Source organism: Impatiens glandulifera, chromosome 1, assembly GCF_907164915.1.
Source record: "Impatiens glandulifera chromosome 1, dImpGla2.1, whole genome shotgun sequence".
In the NCBI taxonomy this organism is placed as follows: Eukaryota; Viridiplantae; Streptophyta; class Magnoliopsida; order Ericales; family Balsaminaceae; genus Impatiens; species Impatiens glandulifera.
This window is the reverse complement of record NC_061862.1, coordinates 55094705-55120193: the sequence shown is the minus strand read 5'-3', so window position 1 is coordinate 55120193 and position 25489 is coordinate 55094705. Positions and strand designations below refer to the sequence as shown.

At 28.9% G+C, this 25489-nt stretch overlaps 1 protein-coding gene across 1 annotated transcript; it reads left to right on the top strand.

Annotated features, from left to right (window-relative positions):
• Nucleotides 1-22390: 22390 nt before the first annotated feature.
• LOC124921020 (uncharacterized protein At2g34160-like) lies at nucleotides 22391-24041 on the top strand. Its single transcript, XM_047461619.1, has 5 exons — nucleotides 22391-22567; nucleotides 22654-22702; nucleotides 23237-23299; nucleotides 23395-23459; nucleotides 23708-24041. The coding sequence occupies exons 1-5, from the start codon at nucleotides 22451-22453 to the stop codon at nucleotides 23804-23806; spliced, it is 393 nt and encodes a 130-aa protein (XP_047317575.1). The 5' UTR covers nucleotides 22391-22450; the 3' UTR covers nucleotides 23807-24041.
• Nucleotides 24042-25489: the final 1448 nt, after the last annotated feature.

Genomic DNA, 25489 nt, shown 5'->3' with positions numbered 1-25489 from the left:
CGTCTTACTAAGGCCTTACATCAATGTGTATGAGATAAAAAATGTTTTCTACAATTAAAATCCTATTATCATTTTTCATTATTTTAATATTGAAGTAAAAATATAATAATGCTTAAAGTCAACAAACACCACATTAATCCATGTCATCGGATATATAATCCACATCATTAGATATTTTCTCTCTCCTCTCCCATACTCTCTCTTTCTTAATTAAATTTTGTTTTTCATTACCATTATATATATATATATATATATATATATATATTTCCTTACAATATATTATCTAAAAAATTATCTATATTAATATTAATTTAAGATATAAACAATTTTTTTTTGTTATAAATGTACCTACCCTTATAGTTTTATATTTATTTTATTTATATATATATATATATAGGGACGGTCCAAGAATTATTGTTAGGGTGGGCTTGAAAAAAAATTAAATTATTTTGGGTGAAATAGAATAAAAAAAATGGAAAAAATTATAAATGTAACTAAGGATGAACATTGATTTAGCCTTTTTAGATTTATAAAAAAAATAATGAATAAAAGTGAAAATAAAAATTAAGAACCCATGTCCCTTTTCTATTATAAAAAAAATATTTATTAATTGTTTTGTTAAACCCTTCTCATTCTTAACCTAGATTCTGAGAGAGAGTCATTTATATAAGAGAATATTAAAAATTATATGTTATGAAACCGAAATAAATTTAATAAAAAAAATTTAATTAAATTTTTATATAATTAAATATAATAAAAATATTTTAAATTCAATTTTCAACCAATAAAATAATTAAAAAAAAACTGTAAAGGCTCTAACTACGTATACCAAATAATATATGTTATAAAACAGAATTAAATTTAATAAAGAAAAGTTTTAATTAATTTTTTATATTTTAACTAAATAAGTGATATTTGTTATTAAATATGAATAAATAGAATAATAATTAATTATCACAAACACAATTAATTTTTATTAAGTATGTTTTTATTTAACTGGTTCATACATGTTAGGGAAAATTTATAAAAAAATAAAAAATAATATATGAGATTAACTCAAAAAAATATTAAAAAATAAATAATATTTAACTAAAATGAATTGTAATATATAAATATAATTTAAGAAAAAAAAGTCAAAGTAACTATTATGTAAATAATAATATTAATATTATTTTTGAAAGATGAAATATACTACTTTAATATTAATTATTTAAATAAAATAATTATTTATTATAAAATATAATTTAAATATAAATAAAATAAATTAATAAATTTAAAAAATAAAAAATATCCATAAATTATAAAAATACTAAAACTCATATAAACAAATTCTAAAACATAATTAAAATCCAAATAATCGTTGAAATCAATAAATAAATAAATATATATAAATAAATAAATATATATTATATATATATATATATATTTTCTTTCTCTCTTTCCAACCATACTTAAAACCTCTAATTACATACTCAACAACCTTTCACTAAATTGTATGTATATAAAAAAAAATTCAATGAGCTAGGATGGGTTAAGTACAATTCAGCCCCTATCTCTATCGTCCCTCTCTATATATATACATAAAAAAATTATTATAAATTCACATACCTTTATAATTTTATATTTATTTGTTAATGTATATATATATATATATATATATTATATTATTTTTAATTTTATATAAATATATTTTATCTTTTATCATACATTTTTTCTCTTATCTCATCGTATATATATAAAATATTTTCTTTATGAGTATAAATATTTTTTATGTTAATATAAAAATTAATTAAATAGTAATAAATATTAACTACAAAATATATATATATATATACACAAAATAATAAAATTATTTCACCAATTATAAGTGGTCTAGCAGTTTAAGTGTTCACATCTCATGTTGAAGACCAGTGTTCGGATCCTAAAACACACAAATTTATATATTCAAAAATGTATTCTTGATTAAAATGGTAGCGCAACGGTTTGGCGAGCATTTGAAAGTCTGAGGTCGTAAGATGGAAGTCGGATGTTGGGTGATTTGTCAAGCGTGAAGTCGGAATTAGTGGTTAGTATGACAAACATTTGAAAGTGTAAGATCACGAGATGATGTCGGGTGGTTGGTGGTTTGTCGAGTGTGAGGTCAGAATTAGTGATTGGTTTGGCGAGCATTTGAAATTATGAGGTCACGAGATGGAGGTCGGGTAGTGGATGGTTTGTCGAATGTGAGATTGTAATTAGTGGTTGGGTGGTGGGTGGTTTGTCGAGTGTGAGGTCAGAATTAATGGTTGGTTTAACAAATATTTGAAAGTGTGAGGTCACGAGATGGAGATCGGGTAGTGGGTGGTTTGTTGAGTGTGAAGTTGGAATTAATGGTTGGTTTAACGAGCATTTGAAAGTGTGAGGTCACGAGATGAATGTCGGGTGATGGTTGGTAATAAATATTAAATACAAAATATATATACATACACAAAATAATAAAATTATTTCAACAATCATAAGTGGTCTAGCGGTTTAAGTGTTCACATTTCATGCTGAATACCAGAATTTAAATCCCAAAACATGCAAATATATATTTTTAAAAATGTATTCTTGACTATAATATATGATGGTGCAACTTTTAAACAAATTATAGGCATCTGAGGTCGGAATTAGTTGTTTGTTTGGCGAGCATTTGAAAGTGTGAGATCATGAGATGGAGGTTGGGTGGTGGGTGGTTTGTCGAGTGTGAGGTTAGAATTAGTGATTGGTTTGACGAACATTTAAAAGTGTGAGGTCACGAGATGGAGGTCAGGTGGTGGGTGGTTTTTCGAGTGTGGGTTGGAATTAATGGTTTGTTTGACAAATATTTGAAAGTGTGAAGTCACGAGATGAATGTCAGGTGGTAGTTAGTGGTTGGTTTGACGAGATAAATGTCGGGTGGTGGTTAGTGGTTGGTTTGACGTTGGATAAAAGGTCTGTGATCAATTGGGATTGGTTGTTGATTTGTTGAAGTAGGAGTAAAAGAGAGTTTGACTAAGATTGGTGAGTGGTTTGTCGAGTGATAAAGGCATATGAAAAAGTGTGAGTCACAAAATTATGGTCAATGAGTTGTTTGACGAGGGATAAAGAGACATATATTTAAAAGTGTGAGTCACAGGATGATGGTCAATTAGAGGGTTAGTGGTTGAGTTTTTGACGAGATATAAGAGGTGTGTCATCAATTGAGGTCGATTAAGATTGGTGGATGTTTTACTAAAGGAATAAAAAATGCATATGAAAAAGTGTGAGTAATAAGATTAGTGTCAATTGAGGGGGTAGTGAGTGCCGAAGGATAAAATATATGTTAATATTAAGTTTAAGATTAAATTTAATTTAATCTAAAATATTTATAAATAAATAATATTATATATATATTATTATCTGTGCAAATGAACTAAACTAATTTAAATAAAAGTATTATACTATGAATTATTAATATATTTTTGTCAACATAGTCAAAGACGATGATTATATAGAAAACTTAAAAAAAAAAAACTTACTGGCTTAGAATTGCAGTACTTCCTTCAACCAAATGACATACTTATTGCAAGACAATATGAATTAAAATGAATTAGAGAGGTATATAAGAGCTTAAGAGTCCTCTAATTTTATTTATATGAGTTCATTCAAAATGAGATATTCTTATTCTAGATTACAATAATTGATTGGCTAAATATTACTATTTAAATAAGTAAACTATGTTAGGTTAGTAATTCTGGAATCTACATTTGATTTGGAATTGGGTGGACCAATTATAATTAATATATCCTTTAATATTAAAAATTAGTATTTTAATGAAATTCAATCTAATATAATTTATAATTCTCAATCCCATTTTTTTTTTTAGTTTGGAATTAAAATTTCAAAAAATATTTTTATTTTATTTTTTCTAACAAAATAATTTATTATTTTATCATTTAAAACACGATTAAAATTTTTCATCGATAATTTTTATTTTTGAATTTAGGATGTTAAAATATTGAACCGATATTTATTTTTTCAATTTAGTAAGTTATCATTGTGAACTAATGTTTTATTTATTTATGAAATTAAAATTTTGAACCAATATTTTATTTTTGAGTTTATGAATTTAAAATGTCAAACGATATTTTTTTTGAATCTATTGAGTTAACATGTTGAATCAATATTTTTTTTTAATGAAAATCGAAAATTAAAAACAATCTCTTAACACTTGAGTTATCCTATAATTGGTTGTGTCAAACCAATATTTTAATAAAATACACTAATAAAAAAACACCATATAACCTACTAACCTTCAAACCGATCGTTATAGTTAATATATATTAAATTACTTTGTTTTAAACATAAGAATTGAGATGAATTAAAATTTTATATTTTTTCCAAACATACGAATTGAATTGTAATTTAATGTCAATTCTCATTAAATTAGAATTAGTTCACTCTATACATAGACTTAATCTCTTTTTTTAACCATTAACTAGTTAAATAACTCTATTAACGTTGAAATATTAATATATTATATATATTTTAAAATATAGTAAAAAATGAAGCTTATGTAGAAAACTTATTGCCTTAGTTCAACATTGGAATTTCACATGAATAGATGGTTGACTATGTATAAAAAACATTTCAAATAGAAGAACACAATAAAAACATTAAGGTTGGAACACAAATTATATTATTATCAAGAACTTTAATTTTAGTTCAATTTAAATTTCATATAGAAATTTGTAGAACATAAGAAATCATGTGTGTCAAAAACAATTGGAAAGAATTATAATAGATATAAAACATGCTAATGAGGATAAAAGAGTATTTATTATAATAAATTTAATAAGAATAAAATATAATTCTAATAAATAATTGACATAAAAATACTATATAGTTAAATTATAAACACTGAAACACAATTATATCAACATAAAGCTTATATATTCAATCTTATTATAGGCATAATTCTGATTAAAGAAAATAATAACTTTACCAATGTCAATAACTACTAGCCTCGTATAAATAAGAACATATTAATGAAAGGAATACATAAACTATAAAATACGTATAAAAATGAAACAATTAGAAATTTGTAGAGCATAGAAAATGAGCTGGAAAATAAATTGAAGAAATATAAAACATGTTAATTAACATAAAGAATGAGTTGAATAAAAAAATAGAAGAAATATATAACATGTTAATTAGAATAAAGAATATATATTATATTAATATTTATTAAGGGTAAAAAACCTTATGTAATCATATTGTATATAACATGTTATTATGAAGGTAGTAGCGATTATATTTAAATTCGATCGCTACTACCTCCATAATAGCGTTGGCCTTTAGACCAATCGTTACTATCTTAACATAACGACGATGGGTTACACAACCAATCGTTATAAACCTAATTAAAAACCGCAAAAAAAAGGGCGTCATGTTTTGCCGTGTTTTTGAAGAGTTAGTAGTGATTGAAATATGAATCAATCTCTATTATTTGCTTCATAGCGATTGGATAAGTGACCAATTGTTATTCCTCCATATAATAATTATATGGAACTATTATTTAATTCCTTGATCTCGATCGATCACACTAAAAGTATTTATTTTAGTAAAAAAATAGGATTTTTACTTTAAGGCTAACGTTATATATATAGATTATTCATTCTTTCATAACTAAGAAAAATTATTTTTATAGTTAAACCGAAAATTATCTTATTTGATGTAGGGTTATTTAGAAATAATAAAAATAATGCATCTACATTTAATTTGAATTTGGTTGGGAGAGAATATAAATTATGGGAACAATTATAATTTAATTATTACTTTCTTTTTATAACTTACCATATATAATAAATAATTATGACATTTTGATATCTATTTAATTTATTTTTTGTTAAACCAAATATCAAACTAAATCCTAACATAATCCCGCCCAATCCAATCGCAATCATAATATAACTCAAAATACATCATAATAGCGATTCGGTATAAATCCAATCCCAACTTAAGTCAAAGTAGCGATGGGTACTTACACCAATCTCAACTCGAGAGCCTCCCCTACCGGTTATCTCTTTCTTCTTCTTCAACCGATTGAACGATTTCGCCGCCAAGATCTTCCGTCCACCGCCGATTGTTTGCAAGAACTCCAACTTCATCATTCCTCCTTGGCAAGAACTCCAACTTCATCGCCGCTTCTATCTTTATCCCCATTGTCGCCACTTCTTCATCTTCTCCGGCTACATAAATCTCCGCTGCCTCTTTTCTCCGTTCTATTAGCACCAGGAAGACAAGCCTCATACGATCTGGTACATCCATTTCCTCTATTTATGGCCTAATTTTTTCAATTGATAAGTGGGATAAATGATAGATTAAGGTTCAGTTTAGAAATTTGTCTTCATTCCTTTGAAAATAGGCCAATTTGGGGAAATATTGCAGAGAAATAGTTGGCAAAAGAGATATGAATCATAACGTCTTGATTGTAATTGGGTTTTGGAATACAAATGGTTTGTTGTTAACCTATAATTAGTGGACTTATTTTACTCTTTAATGTTTTGTCTCTTTAATTTGGATGAATGTAGTTTTCTTTCATCTATTGAAGTTGAAATATATGTTGTTGAAATCATTTAAAAGAAATATATGTTGTTGAAATCATGATTGAGATAAAATTTATAGTTATTTGAAATAATGCTCACAAGGTGTTTGGTTAAATGCTAACATATGTTGTTTGTTTTAAAATTGTGATTTTGTTGAATGTCAAACTTTATACATGATTTGAATGAGTTTTAATGGTTTAGCCATTATGATTTTTGAGTTTAATTGAAGTACTTTCATTTTCATGATAGGGGTATTGAATTGAGTGTTTTATTGTCATTTGAAATTATGCTCGCAAGGTGTTTGGTTAAATGTTATATATATGTTGTTGGTTTTGAAAAATGTCAAACTAATTGGTGTTTGTGGGGTTAATTGATAAAATTGTGTTTTTGTTGATTAATGTCTAGCTTTAGATCGACATGATTTAAATTTGTGCTTTAATTTCATTTCTTTTTGGTTGAGTGCTAGATCAAGGAGTTGTTGAAGACGTGTTTTCCTCGCGCCACCTGAGTTTTTTTTTTTTTTTCATTTGAGACCGGAGTTTTCCTTGAATCCAGGTATTTAAACTTAAATTCTTAGGTCATAGTTGAAATTGCTAATAAAAGATTATGTGCATGATTTGATATTGGATTTAGGTTTTCATAGATATTGATTTAGGTTTTGATAGATATTGATTTAAATTTGATAGATATTGATTTAAGTTTTGATAGATATTGATTTAAGTTTTGACATGACATTAATATAGGTTATGATATGTATTTTTGATAAGTATGACTTTTTGATATATATATATATATATATATATATATATATATATATATTTAGGTTTTAATATTGATTTAGATCTTGACATTGATTTAGGTTTAAATATGGATATCCCTGATAAAAAATAAATGATGTATACGGAAAAATATCGACATCTTCCGAAATACATTCAAAGTTGTTTCTTTTATTAGTTTTGATGTGAGTTATGGCCGAATTACTAACATTGCATGTCCATGAATTAAATGTGGTAATAGATAATATTTTAAAAAATAAGGCATAAAAAAAACATTTGATTTTGTATGAAATAAGAAAGAGCTATACATTTTGGAATTTTCATGGGGAAAAACGAGGATGCAATGATAGGATTGTTATACAGATTGATAGTAGTTCTAATGTACAAACTAAAGAAGATAATTTGGGAAAACTTCATATTGATGCTACAGTGGATGTAAACTTGGAGCGAAATAATTTTGATGGGGATGTTTGTATGAGAAATATCATAAACGATTTATATCCACGTGGTGTTAATGCATCAAATGAGGAAGGGGCAAATGAGAAAGGGGCAAATGAGGATGCTAAAAATTTTTACAAACTCTTAAACGAATCAAATGAAGTATTGTTTGAAGACTTCCGAATTTCAAAGGCATCAACATTATTAAAATTACTCCACCTCAAGAATATTGGACAATGGACAAATTCTTCATTTAACATGTTAAAATTGTTAAAGGAATAAATATTGCCGGTAATTATAATCTTCCCAATGAATAATCGAATGTAGAACCTAAGAAGAAAGAGAATGGAAAAACTATCCCCAATAAGGTGCTACATTACTTCCCACTAATACAGAGATTGCAAAGATTATATATGTGTTCTAAAACTACTCCTTTAATGACGTGGCACAAAGATACAAGGTTGATGATGAAGTTTTGCGACATCCCATTGATTCTTTGGCATGGAAATCATTCGATGAAGATTATCCAAAATTTTCAATTCAGCCTCGTAATGTAAGACTTGGTCTCGCAAGTGATGGATTTCAACCGTTTGCAAATGGAAAGACATTGTATAACATTTGGCCAGTGATCCTCATTCCTTATAACGTTCCTCCGACACTTTGTATGAACTCTTCTAATTTTATACTATCTATGTTAATTCAGGGTCCAGAGAGTCCAGACGATGCAATTAATGTATGTTTACAACCATTAATTGACGAATTAAGTGAGTTTTGGAGTACTGGCGTAGAAATTTATGACGTCTCAACATCTTAGAAATTTAAATTGCGTGCTAGTTTAATGTGGACAATAAACAATTTTCCTGCTTATGCAAATTTGTCTAGATTGAGTACAAAGGAAAAAATGGCATGCCCATCTTGTAATAAGAACACTTTCTCCATGAGATTGACAAATGGTAATAAAGAGTGTTACATGTGTCATCGACGATTTCTTCCACCAAATCATAAATTTCGTAGACAAAAGGAATTGTTCGGTGACACTATCAAATCGAGAAGTGCGTCTCAATTATTATCGGGACGTGAGATTTTTAGACAAGTATGTGATTTGAAAGGTATTGTTCTCACTCGAGATCCCACTAGAAAGGATATTATGAATCATCAAAATCGGGGTGACAATTGTAATAAGATGTGTATTTTCTTTAAATTACCTTATTGGAAAGATTTATTTCTGAGATATAATTTAGACGTGATGCATATTGAAAAAATTATATGTGATAGTGTTCTTAGAACCATCATAGATCTAAAAGAAAAGACCAAAGATAATTTAAAAGTCGTCAAGATTTGGAGCTCATGAATATATGTCATCATTTACATGCAACAGTTGATGTGAGGGGTGTTCTTCAATATCCAGTCGGTCCTTATTCATTGTCTAATGAAAAAAATTGAAGTTGTGTCAATTTTTAAAAGATATAAGAATGTTAGAAGGGTTTTGCTCGAACATTGGAGGATGTATAAATGTCAAAGATTTAAAGATTTCTGGATTAAAAAGTCACAATTGCCATATTTTACTAGAGTATCTTATTCCGCTTGCGACACGTGGTTTACTTGAGGATGAAGTATATAAAGCTATTGTGGGCCTTTTAAAATTCTTTCAGATGTTGTGTTTAAAATCACTATTAAAAGCTGACTTAGAACAACTTCAGAATGATATTGTTGTAACACTGTGCAATTTAGAAAAAATATTTTTGCCTAGATTTTTTGACATTATGATACATTTATAGGTTCATTTAACAATAGAGGCTTTTATTGAAGGGTCGGTTCAATATAGATGGATGTATCCGATATAACAATATATGGGAACTTTGAAAGGATATGTTCGAAATAAATATCATCATAAAGAATCAGTTAGTGAGAGTTATCTGATAATGAAGGCATTAGCTTGTGTGCTACATATTTTCAAGATTCTTCGGTGCACATGTCACCCCAACCACCGAGTTCTCTTGTCATATTTTCATTTGTTGAAGATTTATCACCAGGGAGAACATACATTTATAAATCAGATGAACGAGAATTGGCTCATTCATATGTGTTAAAAAATTGTGAAGAAGCAGAGTCATTTTATCAGTATGAATGTTCTCAAGTTTTTTTATATGTATGAATGTTATCAAAAAATTGATTATGTGTTTAATTTTAATATGTAGAGAGTATATCCAAGAGTGCTCAAGTGGTCGATGCAATGAAGAATATAACACATGGTTCAAAAACAGAGTTCAACAACTTTCTGACAAAAGCGAAAGAAGTTTTGAGCTACAAATGTTAAGAATCAGTCCCACACAATATGCGTTAACTTTTATTTGGTGTAAAGTAAAATAAATGGATATAAACAGAGTTCTTAGATCGACGCGATGTTGAGCAACTACCGACAAACATCAAGTTCTCACATCAAAAGATAATGAGTAACTTGTTTAGAAAATGTAGAATCCTCGTGTCTAAGATAACGAGCCACACCTAGAAAATACATAGTCCTCACATCAATGCGATGATGAACAACTACTGACGAATATCAAGTTTTCACATCAAAAGATAATGAGAAAATTGTTCAGAAAACATAGAATCCTCGTATCTAAGATAACGAGTAACTCCTTGAAAATATAGAGTTTTCACATCAACGCAATGTTGAGCAATTAATGTCTTTTTTTATAAAGGTATAGATCCTATCCAAGACCTGTCATAAAACCACAAACTCAGCACGCAAGGCTGCCAATTCATGTAATGATACATATCGTACTCGAGATCTGTTGACACCAACAATGAACCCATCACACTAGGGCTGCCATCTCATGAAACCACATAGATCGTACCTGGGATTTATTGATACAATGATGAACTCAGCACGTTAAGGCTGTTGACTCATGTAATGACACGAATTGTAACATAAATCTGTTGACATAAACGATGAACTTAGCACGCTATGTTGCCGACTCATGTAACGAAACGAATGAACTCAACACGCTAAGGTTGTTGACTCATGAAATGACACAGATCGTATCATAGATCTGTTGACACAAACGATGAACTCAGCGCACTAAGGTTGCCAACTCACGCAATGACACGGATGAACTCAGCATGTTAAGACTATCGACTCATGAAATGACACCTATCATAACCTAGATCTAGAGCTTAGTATGCTAAGTTTGCCGACTCACGCAACGACACGGATGAACTCAATACGCTAATGTTGTCGACTCATGAAATGACATATATCGTAACACAGATCCGTGGACACAATCATGAACACAACATGCTAAGGCTGCCGACTCACGCACCGAACACAAATCTTACCCGAGATGTATTGACACAAATGATGAACTCGGAGAATAACCAAAACGCCATCATTTAAATATATCGCAAATTATTTTTAAATAGATTATATATATATATTATACAATTTTAAAAAATGGTCCATATATATAATATATAATTATATAAATTATAAAAATAATTAATACAAATTGAATTATTGATATATATAAATATTTATTACAACAATTGTATAGGAGAACACTTATTATGTTAATATAATTTAATTAATTTTTTATTCTTAAATTATTTAAATTTTAAATTGTTAATGTTTCATTTATTAATTAAGAGAGAAATGAACGAATGATTAAATATATATATATATATATAATAATAATAATAATGCTTAAAACTAAAAATTTGATATATATATATATAAATATTTATTAAAAAAATTCTAGTAAAGAACATTTATTATTTTATTTTAATTAAATTAAATTTGTATTCTTCAAATTTATTGATTCTTGTATAGTTAAGGTTAATTATATATTTCATTTATTAGTTATTTATTAGTTACAGAGAAATGAAATAATGAATATAAAAAGTCTTAGTCGTTTTTTATTCAAATCGATCAACGGTTTGACCTATACAGACCGTACACATTTACTTTCACGCCAAGATCCAAATTAACCAACTGACCCGACAATCTAAGCAATTTAGATTTAAACATTATTATTATTATTATTTATATATATATATATTTATTTATTTATACTTATACAAAAAAATATAATAAAAATAATTATATCTCTTATCCTAATATTAAATAAAAATAATATTGATATATATAACATTATTATTATATCCTAATTTTTATTAATATAATATATAAAATATAGTATTTTTATTTTTATTTTTAACGTTTCAAGTTTATGGAACCCACGATCCGACCTAAATATCAATTTACTCTCACATATATATCCAAATTAACCAAAACTCTCGACCCAAAATACAAATTAAACATTATATATATATATATATTATGTTGTTATGAATATCGCACATTTATCAAATTTTGTATAAAATTTAAAATATAAAATCTTATTAGCTTAGTTGATTAAAAGATTTTACTTGTTTTTGGTAGGTTACAAATTCAAACATACATTTAGTATTTTTTTTATTTAACTAGAATGAATCTCGTGCATTTGCACAGATAAGAATATATTAAAATTTATCTATTATTCAAATCTAATTAATTTAAAATTGATTTTAGTTTGTAAAAGTTAAGTTTAATCTTAAATTTAATGTTAACACATATTTTATCCTTCGGCACCACTTAATTCCTCAATTGACCATCATCTTGTGACTCACACTTTCTCATATGCCTTTTTTATCCTCTCGAAGAACCACTCACCAATCTTAGTCGACATCAATTTATGACACATCTCTTATCTCTCGTCAAACTCAACCACTAATCTTAATTCCGACCTCACACTTGACAAACTACCCATCACCCGACCTTCATCTTGTGACCTCATACTTTTAAATGCTTGTCAAATGACCACTAATTCCAACCTCACACTCGACAAACCACCCACCACCTGACCTTCATATCGTGACCTCACACTTTTAAATGGTCGTCAAACCAACCACTAATTCTAACATCACACTCGACAAACCACCCACCACCTGACTTACATCTCGTGATCTCACAATTTCAAATGCTCGTCACACCAACCACTAATTTCGATCTCACACTCGATAAACCACCCACCACCCGACTTTCATCTCCTGACCTCACACTTTTAAATGTCATCAAACCAACAACTAATTATGACCTCACACATGACAAACCACCTACCATCCGACCTTCATCTCGTGACCTCACACTTTCAAATGATCGTCAAACTAACCACTAATTGTAACCTCACACTCAACAAACTACCCACCACTACCCGACCTCCATCTTGTGACCTCACACTTTCAAATTCTCATCAAACTAACAACTAATTCTTACCTCACACTCGACAAACCACCCACCACCTGACCTCCATCTCGTGACCTCACACTTTCAAATGCTCGCTAAACCACAACCAATAATTCTGACCTCAGACTCGAAAAACCATCCACTACCCGATCTTCATCTTGTGACCTCATATTTTCAAATGCTCACCAAACCAACAAATAATTCCGACCTCACACTTGACAAACCACCCACCACCACTGACATCCATCTCGTGACATCACACTTTCAAATGCTCATCGAACCAACAACTAATTTTGACCTCACACTCAACAAACTATCCACCACCCGACCTCCATTTCGTGACCTCACACTTTTAAATGCTCGCCTTACCAACAATTAATTCCGACCTCACACTCGACAAACCATCCACCACCACGGACCTCCATCTTGTGACCTCACACTTTCAAATGCTCGTCGAACCAACAACTAATTTCGACCTCACACTCGACAAATCACCCACCACCCGACCTCTATCTCATTACCTCACACTTTCAAATGCTCGCATTACCAACTAATAATTCTGACTTCACACTCGACAAACCACCCACCACTCGACCTCTATCTCGTGACTTTACACTTTAAAATGCTCGTCAAACCAACCACTAATTTTGACATCACACTTTTAGATGTCTCGTATCCTTTGTTTATAAGTTATGTCACAGCATATTATAGTCAATAATGCATTCTTGAAAATTTAAATAAATAATTTTCAAGAACACTTTAACCGTTAAACCACATGAGATTGTTGAAATAATTTTATTATTTTGTGTTGTATATATATTTTTTATTTAATATTTATTATCAATTACTTAAGTTTTATATTAACCAAAAAAAATATTTATATTAATAAATCAAATATATATATGATAATGAAGAAAATGTATAATAAAAGATAAAATATATTTATATAAAATTAATGATGAAAAATAATATATATATATTATTAATAAAAAAATATATATTATATAATTAGTGAGAATATATATATATATATATATATATATATATATATTTAATCAATGAAAGAGAAAAGGAATGAAGAAAATATAAGATAAAATATATTTATAATTTTTAAAATCTAAAATTTAATTAAAAATAGAAAGTATGAGAGAATAGAGAAAATATTTGATGACGTGGATTATATTTGCGGGTCAACCCAAAATCTGACTCAAGTATCCAATTACTCTCACATATATATCCCAATAAATCAGACAATTCAGGCACTTTAAAATTAAACATTATTATTTATATATATATATAAGTGATATGATCGGCTTTATCGATAGAGACGGGGGTCTAGCTATGGATGAAGGCTTATGAAAAACGTCTTGAAAGAAATCATATTAGGGATTTAATTCGCTTTCTATTCTACGCAAACACTTGTAAACACTTGAAAAAGATTCAAGGCGGAATTGTTTACTTGGGTTTGAAGCTCAAGATAAAAGATGAAAAAATGACAGAAATGAAAGAACATAGCAGTTTTTTATGGATGTTCGGAAAAACTCTTCTACGTCACCCCTTCTTCCAACCACTGGAAGAATTCGCTATAATATGATTCGAATCAAATACAGTTTACACACTTAGATCACTATTGAACAGAACACACTCTATTCAATTATAATATGAAGAATATCACTCAGCTAAAGGTGTTTTTTATTCTAGCTCTCTCTTGATTCACTCACAGTATAATCAGAAAGCAGCTTCACAGTAAAAAGCTTGATTTCACTCTCTGGAATAGCAAGCAAAATTGTAGATTAACTCTTTGTAAAATCTGGTAGTTCGTGAGGCGGATTGTCCGTTGTCCTTGAGATTTGTTAAATACTGAGCATGAGCTAACGGTCGAATCTTTTAGAATGATACGTGGCACTCTTCCATTGGAAAGCCTCCATTGTACACAACAGGTTTTGAGCACAAGGATCGTGGTCGTACACCACTAGTAGTGCGCCGAATATTCCATCAGAGATTTACCTGCAAAACAAGTAATATGAGGAAAATTCTCTTACGTGGCATTCGTTGGTTGGTTGCATATAGTTGTTGTACTGATCTTCACAAGAAAGTGGAACAAGAGTAGGGTACAGCTATAGCACGTGGGTAGGCTGGTGCTAGCTTCAAGCATACTGCTTAAGTTTAGCATTAGACGTATTTCAGTTAGACAGATTGTGAAAATCAGTCTAATGAAATTAACATCCCCGTCTAAAAGCAGAGTCTATTAGACTGCCTGGTCTAATAGAATTAGACTTACGTCTAATTACAATCACTTCAGAGTTAGACTCACATCTAACTTTCACTAATTAGACTACACGTCTAATTATCCAATAACCATTAGACTGCACGTCTAACTCCATTGAGTTAGACTGCACGTCTAATTCCGGTACTACCTCAGACTAATCTGAAGGAGTTAGACTCACGTCTAACTTTCACTAATTAGACTACACGTCTAATTATCCAATAACCATTAGACGGCACGTCTAACTCCACTGAGTCAGACTGCACGTCTAATTTCGGTTCTACCTCAGACTAATCTGAAGGAGTTAGACTGATGTCTAACTTTCATTAATTAGACTACACGTCTAATTATCCAATAACCATTAGACTACACGTCTAACTTCACTGAGTTAGACTGCACGTCTAATTCCGGTTCTACCTCAGATTAATCTAAAGGAGTTAGAATTACGTTTAACTTTCATTAATTAGACTACATGTCTAATTATCCAATAACCATTAGACTGCACGTCTAATTCCGCAAATATATTAGACTGCACGTCTAACTCCACTAAGTTAGACTACACGTCTAATTCCGCATATATTAGACTACACGTCTAACTCCGCTGAGTTAAACTGCACGTCTAATTCCGAATATATTAGATTGTCCGTCTAATTCAATAGACATTAGACTATCCGTCTAATTGCAAATACATTAGACTACACGTCTAACTCCGTTGAGTTAGACTGCACGTCTAATTCTATGCATTCATTAGACTACACGTCTAACTCCACTGAGTTAGACTGCACGTCTAATTTTGTGCATTCATTAGACTGTACGTCTAACTCCGTTGAGTTAGACTACACGTCTAATTCTATGCATTCATTAGACTACACGTCTAACTCCACTAAGTTAGACTGCACGTCTAATTCTATGCATCTAATGTCAAAATCGGTCTAATGAGCCTCATTAGAACCAAGTCTTATGAAATATGATTTCGATACACCTGCATCAAAACGCATAAGTCATTTCATCATCAAAATTCCAATGGTTAAATTATTTCAACACTTAGTCAAAATAATTTGACTCAACAATAAGGTAAAAATTATATAATAAAAGATAAAATGTATTTATATAAAATTAATGATGAAAAATAATATATATCTAAGGTAACTACATTTAAATATATATTTATATATAAATAATTAATAAAATATATATATATATATTAAATAATTAGTGAGAATATATATATATATATATATATAATCTAAAATTTAATTAAGAAAAAGAGAGTGTGATAGAAGAGAGAAAATATTGATGACATGGAGTCTCGATGTTGTGGTGCTTGTTGACTTTAAGTATCATATATATATATATATATATATATATATATATATATATATATATATATATATATATAACATCAAATCATGATTTTGAATTACTAAAAGCCATCAAAGACCCAAAATTAAGAATACAGATCATAGATCAGTTTAATTCTGAAGAAAGGACTTCATCCTCTAAATATGAAGAGCCAGAAGAAAAGAGGTTCAATTATAATAATCATAATAAATCTTACACTATAAGTGAAGTAATGAATCAACTTAGACACAAGATTCAAAACAAAGAAGAGAATACAACCCTCACAAATCTTTACAAAGAAATTAATAATTTAAAGGAAGAAATTAAGATATTAAAAAAGAAGAATATTATACAAGAGTCTAGAATAACTAAGCTTGAGGATAAATCTAGCGAAAATAATCAAAATAATGACAACAAAGCAGAAATTGAAGAAAATATCTTCTCAGAAATTTTTTTATCCACAATAAAAATTGTTAAATCCCAAAAATGGCACATAAAAATATCCCTCCTAGTAGATAATCATTATACAAGGTCATTTATTGCTCTTGTTGATAGCTGAACAGTTTTAAATGTTATTCAGGAAGGACTAATCCCTACTAGGTATTTTCATAAAACAAGCCATACCCTGTGGCATGTAGGGGGGAATAAACTCCAAATCCAATATAAGCTTCCAAAAGCCTATATATGTACTGATAATAAATGCATTCCTCAAAGTTTTATACTTGCTAAAGATATATCAAATCAGGTCATACTTGGAACCCTATTTTTAAACACAATCTACCCTATTAAGATGATTAATAATAAAGGTATTACAAGAACCTTCCAGAAACATGATATTTTTCTAGAATTTATTGTGGAACCATTTACTAAAATATTACATAGTATATATGATAATATCAAAGCAAAACAAGATGAAATATACTTTCTAAAGTAAGAAATAAGTCTTATAACAATAGATGAACAACTAGAAAATCCTAAATTACAAGAAAAAATAGCTCTGCTAAAAGACCAACTTTCAATAGATATTTGTAATGAACATCCTAATGCATTATGGGATAGAAAGAAACATATAGTTTCACTACCATATGAGGAATCTTTGAATGAAAAGAATATTCCTACAAAGGCAAGACCTTGTCAAATGAATTCAGAATATCTGGAATTATACAAAAAGGAGATAGATGCGCTATTACAGAAGGGGTTAATAAGTCCATCACAATCACCCTGGTCATGTACGACTTTCTATGTAAATAAACATTCAGAAATCGAAAGAGGCGTGCCAAGGTTAGTAATAAACTATAAACCCCTCAACAAAGTATTAAAATGGATTAGGCACCCAATTCCTAATAAAAAGGATATGTTAGATAGACTATATGATAGTTTAATATTTTCAAAGTTTGACTTAAAATCAGGATATTGGCAAATTCAGATTGAAAAATCTGACAGGTATAAAACAGCATTCAATGTCCCTATAGGACATTATGAATGGAATGTGATGCCGTTTGGATTAAAAAATGTTCCATCCGAATTTCAAAAAATTATGAATAATATCTTTAATCCTTATAGCACATTTATAATTGTTTACATTGATGACATATTATTCTCTTCAAAAATAATTGAAACCCATTTTAAACATTTAAATATGTTCAAAACAATAATAACTCAGAATGGATTAGTAATTTCTAAACCAAAAATGGATCTTTTCAAAACAAGAATAAGGTTTTTAGGTCACATCATTGAAAAGAGAAATATTACTCCTATTAATAGAAACATAGAATTTGCGGAAAAATTCCCTAATATGATCACTAATAAAACACAGTTACAAAGATTTTTAGGCAGCCTAAATTATGTGGCTCCATACTATAAAAATCTAACAGAATATACATCAATCTTATACGAAAGACTGAAGAAGAATCCAAAACCATGGTCAAACCATCATACAGAGGCTATTAAAAGAATTAAAAATAAAGTAAAGGTACTTCCTTGTTTAATGATAAGTAACCCAAATTGGGAAAAGGTAATTGAGACTGACGCTTCTGACATAGGATTTGGAGGAATATTAACTCAATTAGATCCAGAAACAAAACAGGTTTATCTTGTCAGGTTCCATTCAGGAAAATAGAACAATTCTCAAAAGAATTATGCGACAGTCGCCAAAGAAATTCTTGCGATAGTCAAATGTGTTTTAAAATTCCAAGATGATTTATATAATCAAAAATTTATTATATGAACAGATTGCAATGTAGCTAAATTCATGTTCCAGAAAGATTTTAAACATGATGTATCAAAACAAATGTTCGCCAGATGGCAAGCTCATTTAGCCCCATTTGATTTTGAAATAACATACAAAAAATGGATAGATAATAATCTTCCTGATTTCTTGACCCCGTGATTTTTTAAATTTACAGGAATGAGCGGAAGGGGTTATGAATCTTTCTCTAATAGAGGAAGAGGATCCTCCTCTATCAGAGGAAGAGGTCGGGGCAGAGCACCAGAGATCATATCTCAGTATGGTAAACAAAAGCTGATAGCAATGGATCTATCCCAAAGTACGGACAGTCAAAAAGACAATCCAACGTACGCCAGAATACTGGGAGATGAAGAATCAGAATCTAATAATATTGGATTTATGAGAAATGAATATAAAGAAATTATATTTCTCCTAGAAGAAAAGGACCTCAAATGGAAGAGTGAGCCATGGACAATAATGCAAAGGTATTTGGATAATACATCCACACCATCAAGGACTTACAAGACCCGAATATTTTACGAACAAATACTTATTCAAAGTGGGTCATGTGAAATATCACATTTCTCTGGGGCAAACAAAGAAATTTATAATTTCAGCAAAATAATAATAAAAAAGACAATTTCGTTGGAAGATTGGGGAATATCCCCAATGAAAGAAAGAGAATTGTCGTTTAATAAGACGACAACAATCAAATTTAATTATTGGGATTATTGTGATGCCTTCACTAAGGCACTAAATTATGAGAATAATAAATATAAACATTCCTGGTTCATCAAGGTATGTGCAAATGTCTATAGATGAGACATTCCCCACTAGTAATTCATAGACTGGTTTTACTGTTTTGGTCCTAGCCCAAAGGTTTTACCAGAAGAAATCAAGGTCCTATTTGATAAATGGAGCAAGGTATCTCCCCAGCTTCTGAGAAAACAAGAAGCTAATTTATATATTGAAGGAATAGCTTCATGTTTCTTTTTTACTGAATTTTTCATTCCATGGATTTGGAAATGGATTCCTGAATTTGGTTATACCAAAACAGGCATTCCCTGTCTGTTTAGGTCATCTCATAATAAATTTTGGGATAAAATGATGAGAATAGATTAGGAAACAAATGAGCGATTTGGGAAGGAGACAATGGACCTCCTACACCAGCAAATAAGTATGTATGAAGAAAAACGACAAGTAGTTGAAGCACCGTCCCCGTTTGATTATATCTCCAAAAAATTTTGAATGAGGTCAGAGAACTTATCAAAGAGTCAGATGATATCTGCATATATTGAAGAAATGAAGAAAGACTTTATGTCTAAATTTGAAGATGATAATAAATCAAATAAATTAGATTCAACTATGATATCTGATTATCTCCAAGACGCTCAAAGTGATGTCGGCATTGAAGACATTTTCGAAGCAATCAAAGACACCTTGGTTGAAAAAATTTCAAGAAAAGACGTTGGATCATCATCATCTAGCCAGTTCAAAATTTAAAGGGAAACAAGATCCGAAAGATGCGGAAAAAACTTATCCTGGGAATCCCGGTAGGTACTATTTGCAGAAGTAGAAGACAAGATCCGTAATTTGCGGAAAAAACTTATCCCGGGAATCTCAGGAGTCACTGTTCAAGTTTTTAACTTTTGTTTAATGTTTTACTATAAATAGTTGTTTATGTTGGGTTGGAAGGGGAGGCAAAAACGACCCCTGAAGTCTGTATTGTACTCTCTCTATTGTATTCTATATCACCATCACCCTGTTGTAATATATTTGAAGATTTCATCAATAAAAGTTGGAGGACAGTGTGTTTATCCTTCAATTCCGGGTACGTTTCAAATCTTACTACGTATTTAATTATTTGCTTTAAATGTCAAGCCTAATAGGCTAATCAAATTAGATGTTGATCATGTTGGCTAACTACCCTACCTAAAAAAAAGTAAATTAATAAATAATTAAAGCTTATCTTAGAAGTTTGAATGGAAATCTGGCATGGATTTGAAGTGTCGATCCCTTTTATAAAATGGTACTTTAATTTTGTGTTCTTGTTTAGTCCTATTTGGCCAGTAATTAGGCACGTTGGACATTATGGAACTTTAAATTAAAGTTAAGTATTATAATTGATTTATAGGCATTTCTTTATGTCCTAAACATGTATTGTCCCTCGTCATACTTTCTTCCTGAGCTTTAATTTTATTTATTATATCTGATCCTATAAATAATAGTATAAATATATATATATATATATATTAATCGTTTTAAGTTTATGGGTCAACTCATAATCCAATTCAAATATTTATTTACAGCTTTGAACTAGGCATCCAAATAATTTCAAAATTAAGTATCATTATAATATATATATATATATATAAAATAAGGGAGAAAAATGTATAATAAAATGTATTTATATAAAATTAATAATGAAATATATATATATATATATATATATATATAAAAGGTAACTATATATATAAATTATTAATAAAAATATATATATTATGTAATTAGTGAGAATATATATATATATATAATTAATAAAAAAGAAAATAATTAAAAATAAAATAAAATATATTTAAATTCTTTAAAATAATTTAATTAAGAAAGAAAGTAAGAAATAAAGAGTAAAGAGTGATTAACTAAATTATTACCTAAATTATTGTGACCCGAATATTATATTATATTATATTATATTATTTTTTTTTATGTAAACTTACTATCTCTCAATTACTTAATCATTAAGGTCTTTTACCGATACCACAATATGTTTGATCTTTTTTACAGTTTTTTATTTTATTTATTTATTTTTATTAGTAAAAGTTAACGACTCTTAATATTTGGTTTCTTAAATAATTATTTTTAAAATTTAAAATATTTTAGTGGTTATGAAAATGTTATAAGTAAACATTAACACATAAAATATATAATCCAACAATCTTAAAATATGTAATATAAAAATTAGTTACTAACTCTCACAAATAAAAAATAATAATATATAAGATAAAATCAAAGTAACTCTCTCTTTTACAAAATAAATCAATAAAATAAATTTATTTACTAGTATCTTTAAAAAACACTCAGTAAAGATCAATTTAGTAACTTTCAACATAAAAATCAAATAGTACTTATATACTTATTTAGTTATACTACATTGATGAATAAATAAATAACCTTTATGTTTGTAGAAAGTAGTAACATAATAAATCTAAATTATCAATTGATATTTGTTCGAAATTTGAAAAATTCTATTTTATTAGCAATATAAATAAAGCATTTTAGGAATATAGAAATAAAAAAAAAAGGTAATATATAAAATGAATTTAAAGTTTTCAACAAAAGAAAATCAAAAAACAAAAATTCAATAGTCATAATAATATTTATATAATTTAATTTTAAAGTGAATGGATTAAAATGTAAACAGGCTAAAATTATATAATCCTGAAGTTATATATTTACTCTTATTTATCAGTTAGTTATCTGAAAGACAGGAAAGGAAAGGAAAGGAAACCCTAATCTCTGAAAAAAGAAGCAATGGAAGAGATCACTGAAGGAGTAAACAACATCAACATAGCCGATTCTCACAAGAAAAACCGGATTCAGGTCTCAAATACGAAGAAACCTCTCTTCTTCTATGTCAATCTCGCTAAGGTACATCTCCTCTTCTCAACCCACCCCCATGTTCTCTCCCTCTCTCTCTTTTCATGATTTCGATTTGATTTTAATGGTTTTTGCAGAGATATATGCAGCAATACGATGAAGCTGAGCTTTCGGCTTTAGGAATGGGTATACCCTAGATTCCTCTCTTCACTCCTGTGGATTTTTATATTTTTTATTTATTAGCTGGAAAGATCTAATTTTATTGACCTTTAGCTGCTAAAAGACTCACTTATGTAGATGCAAGCTTATTTGATATATGGGATTTGCTTTAATTCAAATTATAACGAATGCAAAGCTATGTGATGAATTACAAATAGGCTTAGTGGTTGGCCCTTCTGTTTTCTTCACCTATTAACAGAATGAAATGATTTTTATCATCTTCATATATTTGTGTTTCATTTTCGGATTTCTTTTCCAGATGTTTAAATTTCAATTCTTGAATTGGTGGTGGTGGTGGTGGTGGTGGTGGTAGTGTTCTACCTTATTTTTCTTCCTATTGGATGGATGATAGAAGGAATAGCTAAGCTGCTTAAACATTTTTATATAGCTATTGCTAGTTAGATTTCATGGCAACTTTTGGAAGCTTTTTTATATAACTTGATATTTGTGAATGAGAGAAGGTAGTAATATTTGTCACTCTTGTTGATGTAAACTTTGCAGCAATCTCCACTGTTGTCTCTGTAGCTGAGATTCTGAAAAACAATGGGTTTGCTGTTGAGAAAAGTAAGTTCTCCATTGGAAGCTATATATATATATATTAGAGTGAATGCTATGATGTTAAAAATCTAGTTCTATCTGACTAAATAAAACATTTGCAGAAATCAGAACGTCCACAGTTGAAATGAAGGATGAATCCAGGGGAAGACCAGTACAAAAGGCCAAGGTATGTAAAATGGCTTGTTTGATGTTTAATCCAACATCTCCCATAATTTTGTTTTAGCAAATCATCACTTAAAAAAATACTAAAATACCCTTATTTTTTTATAAAATTTTAAAAATATCGAATACTAAAGAGGTATTTTTGTCCAATAATCAAATTTTCTCTTCAAACAAAGATTATTTTACAGTCTGATTCTTTTGAAACATCCCAGATCAAACAAATTATGACAGCTGTTAATGATCATATTCCAGATTGAAATAACACTTGGTAAGACAGAGAAATTTGATGAGCTGATGGCTGCTCAAGCAGAACAATCCGAGAATGGTGGAGATGTTGAGGTGCTTAGCTGAAGGAGAAACAGCCAGCCAATATGGTGGTAGGGTTCTAGTCCTTAGTTGCGACACAAGTAATTTAGTGGCTTGCTAGTGTTGATTTTATTACCATACTCAATATTAAAATCTAAATTTTATTGCTTCAGGTTCTTTCACATTTGTTTTCTTCTGTTTAAGACTATGGTTGTTGTTAGAGTGTTAAACTTTAAAAGATATGTTAGCTCTTCTAAATAGTTGTAGCAGATGTTTGTTTGATTTGATGCTTGACAAAACCGATATACATAATTAGAAGTGAAACATAACCTAACATTTCCATTTGTTAACTGAAAGCAGCCTAAGCCAGTCTTAAGATTGGGTTATCCATGGATAACAAAACACTTGTTTGATTCATGTGACAAAGATCAATGTTGTTTTGATCAACTTCATAAAATATTTATAAGTAACAACTTAGGTGATTAATCAGTCAAGTCATTGTTATGTATATATATTCTAATCTATGGATGGGTTATTTAGTTATTGTAAGTTAAATCATGGACGGGATTGCTTTCACTCTGTCAATATGAGGTCTGACTATATTGTTTAGGATTTGTATTAAGGAATAGTTTAAAAAGCTACAAGAATCTGAAATTACAAGTACTTTATAGAGAGGCTTCTTGATTGCCAATGAATCAATGACCCAACAAGGTTTCACTTCCACATCTATGTTAAACAACTTATGTTCTTGGGGAAAGATAACTTCTTTATTTGTTGGGATTACAACTTTCTTCACAGCCTTGGCATTGCTTCTATTGTAGTTACAAATGATTTTGGCTGTCATCATCTTCATGTTGATTGTGGATTCAATGGATTATAATTGCATCTCTTTAGCCTACAAAGATCAACCGAGGAAACATCTCATGATCTTTGGTAATTTTCTCGCTGTTATCTCTGCATTTCTTGGAACTTTTTGTCTGGATTTGTTTCCTTATAATCTTCAGTGATTGTCTCAATGTTATATCTTGGGAGGCCGCCTTAGCACAACTTTCATCACTAGATGGCGTTTCCAATATTAGATATCTTAGTCTGAAGTTCAATTTCTTTTGGAAGTTTTCGGCTAAATTTGTTCCATTATGGGTTTTGCATTGTAAAAACTTCTTTATATTCTATAAAATTCAGTTGTTTTTGAGAAAAAAAATCAAATTATATATTTTACTTTGAAAACAAAGAATTATTCATAGAGAAAGTTGGCACTGAGCAGGGACGAACACAATAAGAGGCTGAGGTGGGTTTAAGCCCATCCTTAGCTCATTCAATTATATTATATATATATATATATATTATAATTTAGAGGAATGTGCATACAATTAGGATGCATTACGAGGTTTTTAAGCCTTGTTTGAGATAGAGAAAAAAAAAATGAGGTCAGATATATTTATTTTATTTTTGTTTAATTTGAATGATTATTTAGATTTTAATTATATTTTAGAATTTACTGATATAGTTTTTTGTATTTTTAAAATTTATGAATATTTGTTGTCTTTTAAATTTATTTATTTTCTTTATATTCAAATTATATTTTATAATAATAATTATTTTATTTAAATAATGTATATTAAAATAGTCTATTTTAATTTTTTAAAATAATAATATTAATATTATTTACATAATGTCTATTTTAACTCTTTTCTAAATTATATCTTATTAATTTTTTCAGTTACATAT

Excerpts from the sequence above, each read along its gene's own strand:
- LOC124921020 (XM_047461619.1), top strand. The coding sequence starts at position 22,451 with ATGGAAGAGATCACTGAAGGAGTAAACAACATCAACATAGCCGATTCT. Across the intron at positions 22,703-23,236 it reads GCTTTCGGCTTTAGGAATGG|CAATCTCCACTGTTGTCTCT; the intron begins GTATACCCTAGA and ends TAAACTTTGCAG. Across the intron at positions 23,300-23,394 it reads TGGGTTTGCTGTTGAGAAAA|AAATCAGAACGTCCACAGTT; the intron begins GTAAGTTCTCCA and ends AAACATTTGCAG.